This window comes from Oncorhynchus nerka, linkage group LG4 (genome assembly GCF_034236695.1).
Source record: "Oncorhynchus nerka isolate Pitt River linkage group LG4, Oner_Uvic_2.0, whole genome shotgun sequence".
Classification (NCBI taxonomy): Eukaryota; Metazoa; Chordata; class Actinopteri; order Salmoniformes; family Salmonidae; genus Oncorhynchus; species Oncorhynchus nerka.
This window is the reverse complement of record NC_088399.1, coordinates 99,567,153-99,586,079: the sequence shown is the minus strand read 5'-3', so window position 1 is coordinate 99,586,079 and position 18,927 is coordinate 99,567,153. Positions and strand designations below refer to the sequence as shown.

The 18,927-nt window shown below is 41.0% G+C and overlaps 1 protein-coding gene across 1 annotated transcript in view; it reads right to left on the bottom strand.

The window, feature by feature from the left end:
* LOC115127591 (CUB and sushi domain-containing protein 2-like) overlaps window positions 1-18,927 on the bottom strand; it is a 967,797-nt gene that overhangs the window by 703,560 nt on the left and 245,310 nt on the right. Inside the window, 1 exon segment of the mRNA XM_065018162.1 lies at window positions 17,947-18,154. Coding sequence (XP_064874234.1) covers window positions 17,947-18,154 — 208 coding nt within the window.

The following is an 18,927-nucleotide window of genomic DNA, read 5'->3' as shown; positions in this document are numbered from 1 at the left end:
TATATATTATATGTTATATTATATATTATATGTTATATTATATATTATATGTTATATGTTATATATTATATGTTATATATTATATGTTATATATTATATGTTATATATTATATGTTATATGTTATATATTATATATTATATGTTATATATTATATGTTATATGTTATATATTATATGTTATATTATATATTATATGTTATATTATATATTATATGTTATATGTTATATATTATATGTTATATATTATATGTTATATATTATATGTTATATATTATATATTGTATGTTATATATTATATGTTATATATTATATGTTATATATTATATGTTATATATTATATGTTATATGTTATATATTATATGTTATACTCTATATGTTATATATTATATATTATATGTTATATGGTATATGTTATACTCTATATGTTATATATTATATGTTATATGTTATATATTAATTTTATATGTTATATATTATATATTATATGTTATATGGTATATGTTATACTCTATATGTTATATATTATATGTTATATGTTATATATTAATTTTATATATTATATATTATATATTATATGTTATACTTATATGTTATATATTATATATTATATGTTATATGGTATATGTTATACTCTATATGTTATATATTATATGTTATATGTTATATATTAATTTTATATATTATATATTATATATTATATGTTATACTCTATATGTTATATATTATATATTATATGTTATATGGTATATGTTATACTCTATATGTTATATATTATATGTTATATGTTATATATTAATTTTATATATTATATATTATATATTATATGTTATACTCTATATGTTATATATTATATATTATATGTTATATGGTATATGTTATACTCTATATGTTATATATTATATGTTATATGTTATATATTAATTTTATATATTATATATTATATATTATATGTTATACTCTATATGTTATATATTATATATTATATGTTATATGGTATATGTTATACTCTATATGTTATATATTATATATTATATATTATATGTTATATATTATATGTTATATATTATATGTTATACTTTATATATTATATATTATATATTATATATTATATGTTATATATTATATATTATATGTTATATATTATATTATATATATTATATGTTATACTTTATATGTTATATATTATATGTTATATATTATATATTATATGTTATACTTTATATGTTATATATTATATATTATATATTATATGTTATATATTATATATTATATGTTATATATTATATATTATATGTTATATGTTATACTTTATATATTATATGTTATATATTATATGTTATACTTTATATATTATATGTTATATATATATATATATATATATATATATTCCTCCTCCCTGGGCACCAAGAACCTGTCTGTCACTGTCTTCCTCCTCCCTGGGCACCAAGAAACTGCCTGTCTGTGTCTGTCTGTCTGTCTGTCTGTCTGCCTGCCTGCCTGCCTGCCTGTCTGTCTGTCTGTCTGTCTGCCTGCCTGTCTGTCTGTCTGTCTGTCTGTCTGTCTGTCTGTCTGTCTGTCTGTCTGTCTGCCTGCCTGCCTGCCTGTCTGTCTGCCTGTCTGTCTCCCACTTGTCTTGCACTCTTTACCCTTCGTAGTTTGTGAAACTAAACAATGTCTTTGTCTTGTGGGAATTATTATTGCAATACATTATTTCGATACACTGCAACAATGCAGTATTTTTCTCCCCACTCTACCCCGGCCAGGTGTTAATTGGGGGAGGGAAACAACAAATAAATAGCTTTGCATGTGTGGCTCCTTACCGCAATCAATCAGTTTGACGAAAATAAATCTCTGCAGAGAGAGAAGCTGGTGTGGAAGGAGAGTCTTCCACTTTGGAAGATGAAGCATTTTATATGAGGATCATGTCTCTGTCAATTCAGAGTCTGACAGTGAGTTGGAAGAAGACGATGAGATTGACCCTCAGCTAGCCTCAGGACCAGCCTGTCAGCAACCAGCTCATCAGCAGCCTGCAGGAGGAGAAATACGGATGTCAATTTTATTTTATTTTATTGAATTGTATTCTTGCCCAAGGAACGAGCCGCCCCGCAAGGCTGCCAATGTGATAAGGATGCCACCAGGGCCAAGACGGATGGCGGTTACACCAGGGCCGAGGCGGATGGCGGTTACACCAGGGCCGAGGCGGATGGCGGTTACACCAGGGCCGAGGCGGATGGCGGATACTCCAGGGCCGAGGCGGATGGCGGTTACACCAGGGCCGAGGCGGATGGCGGTTACACCAGGGCCGAGGCGGATGGCGGTTACACCAGGGCCGACGCGGATGGCGGTTACACCAGGGCCGAGGCGGATGGCGGTTACACCAGGGCCGAGGCGGATGGCGGTTACACCAGGGCCGAGGCGGATGGCAGTTACACCAGGGCCGAGGCGGATGGCAGTTACTCCAGGGCCGAGGCGGATGGCAGTTACTCCGGGGCCGAGGCGGATGGCAGTTACTCATGTGCAGAACATAAAGTCTTGTTTTGAACTGTTCATCCCAGACACCATCCAGAAAATCATTCTGTTCTGCACTAATCTGGAGGGAAAGGGGTGTTTTTCTCATCCTTGCTGGTGTTTTCAGATCCACTGAATCCCTGTGAACAAACTGAACAGGCCTATCAATTGGGACGGCAGCGTAGCCTAGTGGTTAGAGCGTTGGACTTGTAACCGAAAGGTTGCAAGATCGAATCCCCGAGCTGACAAAGAAAAAATCTGTGGTTCTGCCCCTGAACAAGGCAGTTATCCACTGTTCCTAGGGCGTCATTGAAAATAACAATTTGTTCTTAACTGCCAAGTAAAACAAACCATTTGTGTTCAAGGCCAATCAAAGTGCCCAAGATGTGGTACTCATGAGTACACTTTATAGGGAAAATCTGGAACATCAAAAACCAGAACTCATAATGGATTACAACGCCACAAAAGGAGGAGTAGACAATTTAGACAAGCTGGCGACTGGCTACAACTGCAGAATAATAACCCAGATTAGAACAGGGGGAAGCTCCAGAGGAGACAGCTCTTTCTAGAGGAGCTGGGCAAGGATTTGGTAAGACCTCAAATCCAGAAGGAGACAGCTCTTTCTAGAGGAGCTGGGCAAGGCTTTGGTAAGACCTCAAATCCAGAAGGAGACAAAATATCCCAAGGACCCCAGCTTCTGCAGCCATTGTGAGGAGGATGCCAACAACTCCAATACCGGAAGTAAGTGTGAGTGATGTTGTTACATGTGTTGGTGTCTGACTCTCCTACCTTGGTCTGCTGTAACTATATACTGTAGGAGCCCCTGACAGTAGTGAGATGTTAGGAAATTCATTCTAGATTGCAACGAGACAGGAAGATGCATCAAGGGCAAGAAATGCATTTGCAACACACACACTGAAAACTCCCTCATGTGGTGTGTAGACCAGCCTTCATTTGTGGTCAATGGGGCTCATTTATCATTTCCATAAAATACTGTATGTAAAATATGTCCTTCCAGTTTGTTCAGTTCAAAGCAATAAACATCAATAGTGATGACAACCTGGTTTAATTTATATTTGGTCAAGATAAGCATGATTAATTCCACCCATGTCTTGATTTGTTTAGAAAAAACAAACACACAAGAAAACCTGAAGAGCACTTTTATTGATAAATGTGATATAGCAGGGAACTGGCAAATATTAACTGTCTATGTATACTGTCTATATTAACTATGTACAGTGTCTATTTTAACCATGTATAGTGTCTATATTAACCATGTATACTGTCTATATTAACCATGTATACTGTCTATATTAACCATGTATACTGTCTATATTAACCATGTATACTGTATACTGTCTATATTAACCATGTATACTGTATACTGTCTATATTAACCATGTATACTGTATACTGTCTATCCTACCGATCCTCGATTTCGGCGATGTCATCTACAAAATGGCTTCCAACACTCTACTCAGCAAACTGGATGCAGTCTATCACAGTGCCATCCGTTTTGTCACCAAAGCACCTTATACCACCCACCACTGCGACCTGTATGCTCTAGTCGGCTGGCCCTCGCTACATATTCGTCGCCAGACCCACTGGCTCCAGGTCATCTACAAGTCCATGCTAGGTAAAGATCCGCCTTATCTCAGTTCACTGGTCACGATGGCAACACCCATCCGTAGCACGCGCTCCAGCAGGTGTATCTCACTGATCATCCCTAAAGCCAACACCTCATTTGGCCGCCTTTCGTTCCAGTACTCTGCTGCCTGTGACTGGAACGAACTGCAAAAATCGCTGAAGTTGGAGACTTTTATCTCCCTCACCAACTTCAAACATCAGCTATCCGAGCAGCTAACCGATCGCTGCAGCTGTACATAGTCTATTGGTAAATAGCCCACCCATTTTCACCTACCTCATTCCCATACTGTTTTTATACTGTTTTTTTATTTATTTATTTACTTTTCTGCTCTTTTGCACACCAATATCTCTACCTGTACATGACCATCTGATCATTTATCACCCCAGTGTTAATCTGCAAAATTGTATTATTCGCCTACCTCCTCATGCCTTTTGCACACATTGTATATAGACTGCCCATTTTTTTTCTACTGTGTTATTGACTTGTTAATTGTTTACTCCATGTGTAACTCTGTGTTGTCTGTTCACACTGCTATGCTTTATCTTGGCCAGGTCGCAGTTGCAAATGAGAACCTGTTCTCAACTAGCCTACCTGGTTAAATAAAGGTGAAATAAAATAAAAAATTAAAATACTGTCTATATTAACCATGTATACTGTCTATATTAACCATGTATACTGTATATATTAACCATGTATACTGTCTATATTAACCATGTATACTGTCTATATTAACCATGTATACTGTATATATTAACCATCTATACTGTCTATATTAACCATGTATACTGTCTATATTAACCATCTATACTGTCTATATTAACCATGTATACTGTCTATATTAACCATGTATACTGTCTATATTAACCATGTATACTGTCTATATTAACCATGTATACTGTCTATATTAACCATGTATACTGTCTATATTAACCATGTATACTGTCTATACTAACCATGTATACTGTATACTGTCTATATTAACCATGTATACTGTCTATATTAACCATGTATACTGTATACTGTCTATATTAACCATGTATACTGTCTACTGTCTATATTAACCATGTATACTGTATACTGTCTATATTAACAATGTATACTGTCTATATTAACCATGTATACTGTCTATATTAACCATGTATACTGTCTATATTAACCATGTATACTGTCTATATTAACCATGTATACTGTATACTGTCTATATTAACCATGTATACTGTCTATATTAACCATGTATACTGTCTATAGTAACCATCTATACTGTCTATATTAACCATGTATACTGTCTATATTAACCATGTATACTGTCTATATTAACCATGTATACTGTCTATATTAACCATGTATACTGTCTATATTAACCATGTATACTGTATACTGTCTATATTAACCATGTATACTGTCTATATTAACCATGTATACTGTCTATATTAACCATGTATACTGTCTATATTAACCATGTATACTGTCTATAGTAACCATCTATACTGTCTATATTAACCATGTATACTGTCTATATTAACCATGTATACTGTCTATATTAACCATGTATACTGTCTATATTAACCATGTATACTGTCTATATTAACCATGTATACTGTCTATAGTAACCATCTATACTGTCTATATTAACCATGTATATTGTCTATATTAACCATGTATACTGTCTATATTAACCATGTATACTGTCTATATTAACCATGTATACTGTCTATATTAACCATGTATACTGTCTATATTAACCATGTATACTGTCTATATTAACCATGTATACTGTCTATAGTAACCATGTATACTGTCTATAGTAACCATGTATACTGTCTATATTAACCATGTATACTGTATACTGTCTATATTAACCATGTATACTGTCTATATTAACCATGTATACTGTCTATAGTAACCATGTATACTGTCTATAGTAACCATGTATACTGTCTATAGTAACCATGTATACTGTCTATAGTAACCATCTATACTGTCTATATTAACCATGTATACTGTCTATATTAACCATGTATACTGTCTATATTAACCATGTATACTGTCTATATTAACCATGTATACTGTCTATATTAACCATGTATACTGTATACTGTCTATATTAACCATGTATACTGTCTATATTAACCATGTATACTGTCTATATTAACCATGTATACTGTCTATATTAACCATGTATACTGTCTATATTAACCATGTATACTGTCTATATTAACCAAGTATACTGTATACTGTCTATATTAACCATGTATACTGTCTATATTAACCATGTATACTGTCTATATTAACCATGTATACTGTCTATATTAACCATGTATACTGTCTATATTAACCATGTATACTGTCTATATTAACCATGTATACTGTCTATAGTAACCATCTATACTGTCTATATTAACCATGTATACTGTCTATATTAACCATGTATACTGTCTATATTAACCATGTATACTGTCTATATTAACCATGTATACTGTCTATATTAACCATGTATACTGTCTATATTAACCATGTATACTGTCTATATTAACCATGTATACTGTCTATATTAACCATGTATACTGTCTATATTAACCATGTATACTGTCTATAGTAACCATGTATACTGTCTATATTAACCATGTATACTGTCTATAGTAACCATCTATACTGTCTATATTAACCATGTATACTGTCTATATTAACCATGTATACTGTCTATATTAACCATGTATACTGTATACTGTCTATATTAACCATGTATACTGTCTATATTAACCATGTATACTGTCTATATTAACCATGTATACTGTCTATATTAACCATGTATACTGTCTATATTAACCATCTATACTGTCTATATTAACCATGTATACTGTCTATATTAACCATCGATACTGTCTATATTAACCATGTATACTGTCTATATTAACCATGTATACTGTCTATATTAACCATGTATACTGTCTATATTAACCATCTATACTGTCTATATTAACCATGTATACTGTCTATATTAACCATGTATACTGTCTATATTAACCATCTATACTGTATACTGTCTATATTAACCATGTATACTGTCTATATTGACCATGTATACTGTCTATAGTAACCATGTATACTGTCTATATTAACCATGTATACTGTCTATATTAACCATGTATACTGTCTATATTAACCATGTATACTGTCTATATTAACCATGTATACTGTCTATATTAACCATGTATACTGTATACTGTCTATATTAACCATGTATACTGTCTATATTAACCATGTATACTGTCTATAGTAACCATGTATACTGTCTATATTAACCATGTATACTGTCTATATTAACCATGTATACTGTCTATATTAATTGTAATTGATATAATTCATCTAAGTATGTTAGATGTATGTCATCTTAATTGTGATGGCTGTATTGTATTAAAAACCCCAATAATGTAGTGGGTCCATCAGACCTGTGAAGGTCTACGAATCATTAGTTCGTGTCAGAAGCATGAAACATTAGCGAATCGACGTGAAAACGGGTGGTATAGCATACGCTTCAAAATTCTAATTACAAAAAAAATTCTAATTACAATTGTCAAATGTAATTACACTTTTCTGTGTTTTTGTGTAACTTATGTCTCTTTCCATTCACCAATTCTACATTCACCCCTGACCTGTACTCTACTCGACTCCCAAGTGTCTCTCCTGAGAGGAACAGGCATAGAGGTCTATCTACACTGCAGGGTGTATTCAAGTATGATCATTTGTTGTAGATAAATACACAGCGAGAGAGGACGAGAATACTAAAACCTAAACAGAGTACTAATGGTCGATAGGGAATTGGGTTTTCAGTTCAATAGCTGTTTAGAACCCTGTGGAACGTCAGTCGTGAACTCAGAGCTTCGTGTGCTGTGTGCTACGTTCTGTACATTGAGTCTGGAGCAGGATACTTGTTATTTGGCCATTGTACTGCAAGGAATTCTGATTAGTCAACCCCGGGCTAGGGTTGGGGGGTGGGGATATAAATGTCATCCTGTTGCTTTATTCTGTGGGGAAAAGCTGAGGACAGGGGAGACTGAACATCTGCCATCTACCTCCCAGCATAATATAGTTGATTTGTCCTTTTCAAATGAATGTATTTTTTCTCTCCCCTGATTTGCTTTGGGATTTGTGTTATTGAAGAATAACATCAACTCCTAACACAAGGATACACTGGTCTCTCCCGAGAGGAACAGGGATAGAGGTCTGTCTACACTGCAGGGTGTATACACTAACACCTGGAAATGACAATGCTTTACCCCAGCCGACAAGGTTTAAAGGGAAGAGAAAGAGAGAGGGGAGGAGGAGAGAGAGAGAGGGAGAGAGAGAGAGAGAGAGAGAGAGAGAGAGATGGAGAGAGAGAGAGAGAGAGAGAGAGAGAGAGAGAGAGAGAGAGATGGAGGGAGAGAGAGAGAGAGAGAGAGAGAGAGAGATGGAGAGAGAGAGAGAGAGAGAGATGGGGAGAGAGAGAGAGGGGGAGAGAGAGAGAGAGAGAGATGGAGAGAGAGAGAGAGAGAGAGAGATGGAGAGAGAGAGAGAGAGAGAGAGATGGAGAGAGAGAGAGAGAGAGATGGGGAGAGGGAGAGAGAGAGAGAGAGATGGGGAGAGGGAGAGAGAGAGAGAGAGATAAAAAGATAGAGGGAGAAGACATAGGGAAGAGTGAGAGATCAGCATTCTTTAGAGTGCTTTGCTTTGTCAGTGACAGTGAGAGAAGATATCTAGAACTATATATATATGGATCATGAGATAGGACCATAGCTAGAACCAGTCATTTGAAAGATTGTTCTACTGCCAACATATTTGTTCATCTACAGGAGCTCAACTAAAAACGCCTTGTCATTTCAACAGCGTATCAGTAACACTTCATTTGAAGGTCACTAAATATGAAGTGCTTATGAATCATTCTTTACCTACCTATTAAATACGCAATGAATGACATCTCAAGGAAAATTCAGTCAGGCAAACCCACTAACCCAGTCATATAAATAATTACATTCATACATTAAGCCTCAAGTTTTCCACGTCTCAGGGCCAAATTCCCTTAAACAGCCAACCCCCGGGGATAGGAGTTACAACCCCCTGGGAGTGGAGTTACAACCCCCGGGGATAGCAGTTACAACCCCTGGGGATAGCAGTTACAACCCCTGGGGATAGCAGTTACAACCCCCAGGGATAGGAGTTACAACCCCCGGGGATAGCAGTTACAACCCCTGGGGATAGCAGTTACAACCCCCGGGGATAGGAGTTACAACCCCCGGGGATAGCAGTTACAAACCCCGGGTATAGGAGTTACAACCCCCTGGGATAGGAGTTACAACCCCCAGGGATAGGAGTTACAACCCCCGGGGATAGGAGTTACAAACCCCGGGGATAGCAGTTACAACCCCCGGGGATAGGAGTTACAACCCCCTGGGATAGGAGTTACAACCCCCGGGGATAGGAGTTACAAACCCCGGGGATAGCAGTTACAACCCCCGGGGATAGGAGTTACAACCCCCTGGGATAGGAGTTACAACCCCCGGGGATAGCAGTTACAACCCCCGGGGATAGGAGTTACAACCCCCGGGTATAGGAGTTACAACCCCCGGGGATGGCAGTTACAACCCCCGGGGATAGGAGTTACAACCCCCGGGGATAGCAGTTACAACCCCCGGGGATAGCAGTTACAACCCCCGGGGATAGGAGTTACAACCCCCGGGGATAGGAGTTAAAACCCCCGGGGATAGCAGTTAAAACCCCCGGGGATAGCAGTTACAACCCCCTGGGATAGCAGTTACAACCCCCAGGGATAGCAGTTACAACCCCCTGGGATAGGAGTTACAACCCCCAGGGATAGGAGTTACAACCCCCAGGGATAGCAGTTACAACCCCCAGGGATAGCAGTTACAACCCCCTGGGATAGGAGTTACAACCCCCAGGGATAGGAGTTACAACCCCCAGGGATAGGAGTTACAACCCCCAGGGATAGGAGTTACAACCCCCAGGGATAGGAGTTACAACCCCCAGGGATAGGAGTTACAACCCCCAGGGATAGGAGTTACAACCCCCAGGGATAGGAGTTACAACCCCCAGGGATAGGAGTTGCAACCCCCGGGTATAGGAGTTACAACCCCCGGGTATAGGAGTTACAACCCCCGGGGATAGCAGTTAAAACCCCCGGGGATAGGAGTTACAACCCCCGGGGATAGCAGTTACAACCCCCTGGGATAGGAGTTACAACCCCCAGGGACAGGAGTTACAACCCCCAGGGATATGAGTTACAACCCCCAGGGATAGGAGTTACAACCCCCAGGGATAGCAGTTACAACCCCCAGGGATAGCAGTTACAACCCCCAGGGATAGCAGTTACAACCCCCTGGGATAGGAGTTACAACCCCCGGGGATAGGAGTTACAACCCCCAGGGATAGGAGTTACAACCCCCAGGGATAGGAGTTACAACCCCCAGGGACAGGAGTTACAACCCCCAGGGATAGGAGTTACAACCCCCAGGGATAGGAGTTACAACCCCCAGGGATAGCAGTTACAACCCCCAGGGATAGCAGTTACAACCCCCTGGGATAGGAGTTACAACCCCCAGATATAGGAGTTACAACCCCCGGGGATAGGAGTTACAACCCCCAGGGATAGGAGTTACAACCCCCAGGGATAGGAGTTACAACCCCCGGGGATAGGAGTTGCAACCCCCGGGGATAGGAGTTACAACCCCCGGGGATAGGAGTTGCAACCCCCGGGGATAGGAGTTGCAACCCCCTGGGATAGGAGTTACAACCCCCAGGGATAGGAGTTACAACCCCCGGGGATAGGAGTTACAACCCCCGGGGATAGCAGTTACAACCCCCGGGGATAGGAGTTACAACCCCCAGGGATAGGAGTTACAACCCCCGGGGATAGGAGTTACAACCCCCGGGGATAGCAGTTACAACCCCCTGGGATAGGAGTTACAACCCACAGGGACAGGAGTTACAACCCCCAGGGATAGGAGTTACAACCCCCAGGGATAGGAGTTACAACCCCCAGGGATAGCAGTTACAACCCCCAGGGATAGCAGTTACAACCCCCTGGGATAGGAGTTACAACCCCCAGATATAGGAGTTACAACCCCCGGGGATAGGAGTTACAACCCCCAGGGATAGGAGTTACAACCCCCAGGGATAGGAGTTACAACCCCCGGGGATAGGAGTTGCAACCCCCGGGGATAGGAGTTACAACCCCCGGGGATAGGAGTTACAACCCCCGGTGATAGGAGTTACAACCCCCAGGGATAGGAGTTACAACCCCCTGGGATAGGAGTTACAACCCCCAGGGATAGGAGTTACAACCCCCAGGGATAGGAGTTACAACCCCCGGGGATAGGAGTTACAACCCCCGGGGATAGGAGTTACAACCCCCAGGGATAGGAGTTACAACCCCCTGGGATAGGAGTTGCAACCCCCGGGGATAGTAGCTCCACCACTATATGACAGTTTGCGAAGCAGTGAGCAGCAACAACTAAATTACAAGTCAATTGGCTGTGAGCTTCACATTGTGCCAAGCGAGCGAATCAGAATCCAGCACCATGCACTCAACACTAAATTGGCTGGCATTGAGAGTTATTTACATTGCCTCAGAAGGGGGAGGAAATCAACGTGGCTAAAAACACTATCGTGGTAGAATATTGTGTTCCCTCAGAATCAAATCAAATCAAAGGGTATTTGTCACGTGTAGTAGACCTTACAGTGAAATGCCGACTACAACAGGTGTAGTAGACCTTACAGTGAAATGCTGAATACAACAAGTGTAGTAGACCTCACAGTGAAATGCTGAATACAACAGGTGTAGTAGACCTCACAGTGAAATGCTGAATACAACAAGTGTAGTAGACCTCACAGTGAAATGCTGAATACAACAGGTGTAGTAGACCTCACAGTGAAATGCTGAATACAACAGGGGTAGTAGACCTCACAGTGTAATGCTGAATACAACAGGTGTAGTAGACCTCACAGTGAAATGCTGAATACAACAGGGGTAGTAGACCTCACAGTGAAATGCTGAATACAACAGGTGTAGTAGACCTTACAGTGAAATGCTGACTACAACAGGTGTAGTAGACCTCACAGTGAAATGCTGAATACAACAGGTGTAGTAGACCTTACAGTGAAATGCTGAATACAACAGGTGTAGTAGATTTTACAGCGAAATGCTGAATACAACAGGTGTAGTAGACCTTACAGCGAAATGCTGAATACAACAGGTGTAGTAGACCTTACAGTGAAATGCTGAATACAACAGGTGTAGTAGACCTTACAGTGAAATGCTGAATACAACAGGTGTAGTAGACCTTACAGTGAAATGCTGAATACAACAGGTGTAGTAGACCTCACAGTGTAATGCTGAATACAACAGGTGTATTAAACCTCACAGTGAAATGCTGAATACAACAGGTGTAGTAGACCTCACAGTGAAATGCTGAATACAACAGGTGTAGTAGACCTTACAGTGAAATGCTGAATACAACAGGTGTAGGTAGACCTTACAGTGAAATGCTGAATACAACAGGTGTAGTAGAGAGACTATATACAGTAGAGGCTATATACAGTAGAGAGGCTATATACATTAGAGAGGCTATATACAGTAGAGAGGCTATATACATTAGAGAGGCTATATACAGTAGAGAGGCTATATACAGTAGAGGGGCTATATACAGTAGAGAGGCTATATACAGGTGAGGCTATATACATTAGAGAGGCTATATACAGTAGAGATGCTATATACAGTAGAGAGGCTATACACAGTAGAGAGGTTATATACAGTAGAGATGCTATATACAGTAGAGATGCTATATACAGTAGAGAGGCTATAAACAGTATTGAGGCTATATACAGTAGAGATGCTATATACAGTAGAGAGGCTATATACTGTAGAGAGGCTATATACTGTAGAGGGGCTATAAACAGTAGAAAGGCTATATACAGTAGAGAGGCTACATACGGTAGAGGCTATATACAGTAGAGAGGCTATATACAGTAGTGACTATATACAGTAGAGGCTATATACAGTAGAGAGGCTATATACAGTAGAGAGACTATATACAGTAGAGAGGCTATATACAGTAGAGAGACTATATACAGTAGAGGCTATATACAGTAGAGAGGCTATATACAGTAGAGAGACTATATACAGTAGAGAGGCTATATACTGTAGAGAGACTATATACAGTAGAGAGGCTATATGCAGTAGAGCCTATATACAGTAGAGGCTATATACAGTAGAGAGGCTCTATACAGTAGAGAGGCTATACACAGTAGAGAGGCTATAAACAGTAGAGAGGTTATATACAGTAGAGGCTATATACAGTAGAGAGGCTATATACAGTAGAGAGACTATATACAGTAGAGAGGCTATATACTGTAGAGAGACTATATACAGTAGAGAGGCTATATGCAGTAGAGCCTATATACAGTAGAGGCTATATACAGTAGAGAGGCTCTATACAGTAGAGAGGCTATACACAGTAGAGAGGCTATAAACAGTAGAGAGGTTATATACAGTAGAGGCTATATACAGTAGAGAGGTTATATACAGTAGAGGCTATATACAGTAGAGAGGTTATATACAGTAGAGGCTATATACAGTAAAGAGGCTATAAACAGTAGAGAGGCTATACACAGTAGAGAGGCTATATACAGTAGAGAGGCTATATACAGTAGAGAGGCTATATACAGTAGAGGCTATATACAGTAGAGAGGCTATATACAGTAGAGGGGCTATATACAGTAAAGAGGCTATAAACAGTAGAGAGGCTATACACAGTAGAGAGGCTATATACAGTAGAGAGGCTATATACAGTAGAGAGGCTATATACAGTAGAGAGGTTATATACAGTAGAGAGGCTATATACAGTAGAGGCTATATACAGTAGAGAGGTTATATACAGTAGAGGCTATATACAGTAGAGATGCTATATACAGTAGAGAGGCTATATACAGTAGAGAGACTATATACAGTAGAGATGCAATATACAATAGAGAGGCTATATACAGTAGAGAGACTATATACAGTAGAGAGGCTATATACAGTAGAGAGACTATATACAGTAGAGGCTATATACAGTAGAGAGGCTATATACAGTAGAGAGACTATATACAGTAGAGAGGCTATATACAGTAGAGAGACTATATACAGTAGAGAGGCTATATACAGTAGAGAGACTATATACAGTAGAGAGGCTATATACAGTAGAGAGACTATATACAGTAGAGAGGCTATATACAGTAGAGAGGCTATATACAGTAGAGAGACTATATACAGACACCGGTTAGTCAGGCTGATTGAGGTAGAAGACTATTGTGTTCCCTCGGGTTAGCGACACTATAATGGTAGAATAATGTGTTACCCCAGAGTACCCCGGTTTGAGGTACTATAATGTACTATAATGGTCTAGGATACATACTGAGGTCTGGGGTCTAGGATGTCTGTTACACTGCCTAGTCAACAGACCACATAATGGGGTCTGGGGTCTAGCATTTAGTTACCTGAATAGTGATGCTAGTCCCCTTACCATTCTCTCTCTCTCCTTTCATTCTCTCTCTCTCCTTCCATTCTCTCTCTCTCCTTCCATTCTCTCTCTCTCCTTCCATTCTCTCTCTCTCCTTCCATTCTCTCTCTCTCCTTCCATTCTCTCGCTCTCCTTCCATTCTCTCTCCCTCCTTCCATTCTCTCTCCCTCCTTCCATTCTCTCTCCCTCCTTCCATTCTTCTTCTTCATCAGTGGTCCTACATCATTTTTCCCCAATAATTATTATTCATATCCTTCACCCCTCTCCTCTTCTTTCTTTCGTTTCTTATTCTCTCTCTCTTCTCTTCCTCTCTCTTCTCCTCCTCTCTCTTCTCCATCAATGGTTCTCCAGTATTGTTCCTGTATAAACTTCCACCTCATTCTCTCTCTCTCTCCTCTCCAGACTGTCTAACGCTGTCCTCCATTGCTTAATATTCTGGTGCATTATCCATGACTGAAGCATAGATACAGACACACACGGTCTTTAGAGTGTTCTGAAGGTCAGCCCAACATGGTATTGGTCCCTGTCTGTGTCCTACCTCTCTCTGCTAAATGCCTGTTTCAATTACAGCAGTGACCACGCACAAACATGCTGGAATGACGGGAGGGAGGGATGGAGAGGAGGAGAGGTTGATATCCTACTTCTTTTTCCTCAATCACGCACCATGTCTCGCTTCCTCTCCATCTCCTTCTCGCTCTGTGGGAGCTCCCTTTTTGAGTGAAGAGAGAGAGAAGAAATATAGTGAAAGCTAAAGACCAACAGACATAGATATATATATAGAGAGAGAGAGAGAGACAGAGAGTAACCAAACCGACTCGCACAAGTTAGACAAACTTTTTTGAGGGAGAGAGAGAGAGAGAGAGAGAGCGACAGAGAGAGAGAGAGAGAGAAAGAGACAGAGAGAGAGACAGAGAGAGAGAGAGAGAGAGAGAGAGACAGAGAGAGAGAGAGGGAGACAGAGAGTAGCCAAACCAACTCGCACAAGTTACACAATCTTTTTTGAGGCTATTTTGTTGAGCTTCGTGTCCTTGTCATACAACAACTCCATTTAGATGAAACAACAGCCTACCGGTTGGTTGATCACTGTAGCCTTCACATTTAGCCAACTTCATTGTGTCATTTGAATTCCATTTGGCATTGGTTACAAATCACCCACAAATCCCCCACTCCCCACTTCTCTTGCTGCACATGAAGCCTCTGTGATAGCCCTGCTTTGCTTTGATTGACAGACTATAACAAGTTAAAATCCCCAGTAAGTATTATTTTTTATGGGTCTCACTCGTAAAAACTGTCATAAAAAAAAAAGAGTCATTTCAGAAGAAACCTGAGTGCCTCTCCTCGGGCATCAGCGTAGACGGCGCCAAAAAGAGGCTTAGTCAAAGTCACGTCTACCTTATTGACTATTTAATGCCGTGGTGAATGTGCGCCCACTTTTCAGGTGTTAGCGTTTTATCTTCGCTTATCACGTTCTACACGCAGTCGTGACGGCTCCGTACGCGTCACCTCGGTGTATCTAGTGATAGTGGCTGTATATCCTGTACCATCTGGGCATTCCTTCTCACAACATCTGCTGCAGCAATGCATTACCGTGGCGATTCATTTTAGGATAACAGTGAGCCAGTTTCTGTGCGTTATTCATGCACGTTGTACACCCTCAGGTAGCTCAGTGAGCTGGACTCATATCTACCAACTTGTGGTGGCCTAAATGTCCACACGCTACATGCATTGTCAGCAGTCGAACAGCGAAATATCTTGTGCTACTCCTAATGGCCTTAGTCTTGTCGTCTGTTATTAAACATTACTGTCGTAGCATATATTCCAAGGAGTACAGCCTCATTTTTTAAATTATACTTCTGCCTACACCCTAACCTTTCTTCCTCAGATTTGATGTCATCACTTTGGAAGTTTAGTGAAGCAGCTGACGTCGAATAGCAGTGTGTGTGTGTGTGTGTCTTTCCGGTCAGATTGTATAACTCATATGTCAATGTGATAGACATCAGGAAGCATCTATTTTCTTCAGACTGATAATCACACACACACACACACACACACACACACACACACACACACACACACACACACACACACACACAAAAACACACACACACACACACACACACACAGACACAGACACACACACAGACACAGACACACACACACACACACACACACACACACACAACCAATCAGATCATCCATCAAACTCCAACAGCCAATCAACAGGTAGGAGGACACTGAGACGTCCCGTGAGCCATGAGCCATAGGACAAGAGCGTCATCTCCTCATTCAGAAGATAATAACATAAGTAGAAGACACACGTGAACAACACCGCTTTAGAGATCCGATCCTGGGATCATTTACAGCTTTTGACAATCCAAGGAACAAGATTGTAATCACTCATCAAATTAAGACAGAGACAGGACTGATTTCCTGCAGATCATAGTAAATATTTTAACCAGCACCAAGCCCCACCATCTCCTCGTCCCCCTGGGCTGGGTACTCACCACTGAGATAACCCGACCTCCAGCAGTTGAGAAACCAACCACGACCATACGCCACCTTATCCCAATCCCTCCCCCACATCAAAGCACCCCGGCTGGGTACTCACCGCTTAGAGTTCTCCTCAGCACCCCTACCTCCAGCAGTTTACCGACCATAAACCACCTCTCTCCGTCCCCTCCCCAGAAATCCCCCTCGGTCTGGGTACTCACCACTGAGACAACCTGACCTCCACCATACCCCCACCCTCTATCCATCCCCTCCCCAGAAAACATCCCCCTCGGGCTGGGTACTCACCACTGAGACAACCTGAGACAACCTGACCTCCACCATACCCCCACCCTCTATCCGTCCCCTCCCCAGAAAACATCCCCCTCGGTCTGGGTACTCACCACTGAGACAACCTGACCTCCACCATACCCCCACCCTCTATCCATCCCCTCCCCAGAAAACATCCCCCTCGGGCTGGGTACTCACCACTGAGACAACCTGAGACAACCTGACCTCCACCATACCCCCACCCTCTATCCGTCCCCTCCCCAGAAAACATCCCCCTCAGGCTGGGTACTCACCACTGAGACAACCTGACATCCACTAAAACCCCACACTCTCTCCATCCCTCCCCCACATCGAAGCACCCCGGCTGGGTACTCACCACTGAGACAACCTGACCTCCACCATACCTCCACCCTCTCTCCATCCCTTCCCCACATCGAAGCACCCCGGCTGGGTACTCACCACTGAGAGGAGCCGTCTGTGCCGCTAACCTCCAGCAGGTCATAGTCGTCCTCCAGGGTAAAGTCAGAGAAGACCAGGGCGATGGTGTCTCCAGGCTCAGCCAGGACGGTCCAGGTACAGTCTGCATTGTTGCTGTACTCCCCTGGGTAGTTGGGGCTGGTGATCACACCGCTCTGGCCTCGTAACGTTCCCCCACAACCGTCATCCGCTGGGGGAGAGATAAAAGAGACGTGTTAGAAAAACAAACCGACTGATAGACAGACAGAGAAGAAGAAGGAGAGAGAAACAGGCTTCTAGACAGACATAGAAGAAGAAGGAGAGAGAAACAGGCTTCTAGACAGACAGAGAAGAAGAAGGAGGAGAGAGAAACAGGCTTCTAGACAGACAGAAAAGAAGAAGGAGAAGGAGAAACAGGCATCTAAACAGACAGAGAAGAAGAAGGAGAGAGAAACAGGCTTCTAGACAGACAGAGAAGAAGAAGGAGAGAGACACAGGCTTCTAGACAGACAGAGAAGAAGGAGAGAGAAACAGGCTTCTAGACAGACAGAGAAGAAGAAGGAGAGAGAAACAGGCATCTAGACAGACAGAGAAGAAGAAGGAGAAGGAGAGAGAAACAGGCTTCTAGACAGACAGAGAAGAAGAAGGAGAAGGAGAGAGAAACAGGCTTCTAGACAGACAGAGAAGAAGAAGGAGAGAGAAACAGGCTTCTAGACAGACAGAGAAGAAGAAGGAGAGAGAAACAGGCTTATAGACAGACAGAGAAGAAGAAGGAGAAGGAGAGAGAAACAGGCTTCTAGACAGACAGAGAAGAAGGAGAGAGAAACAGGCTTCTAGACAGACAGAGAAGAAGAAGGAGAGAGAACCAGGCTTCTAGACAGACAGAGAAGAAGAAGGAGAGAGAAACAGGCTTCTAGACAGACAGAGAAGAAGAAGGAGAGAGAAACAGGCTTCTAGACAGACAGAGAAGAAGAAGGAGAGAGA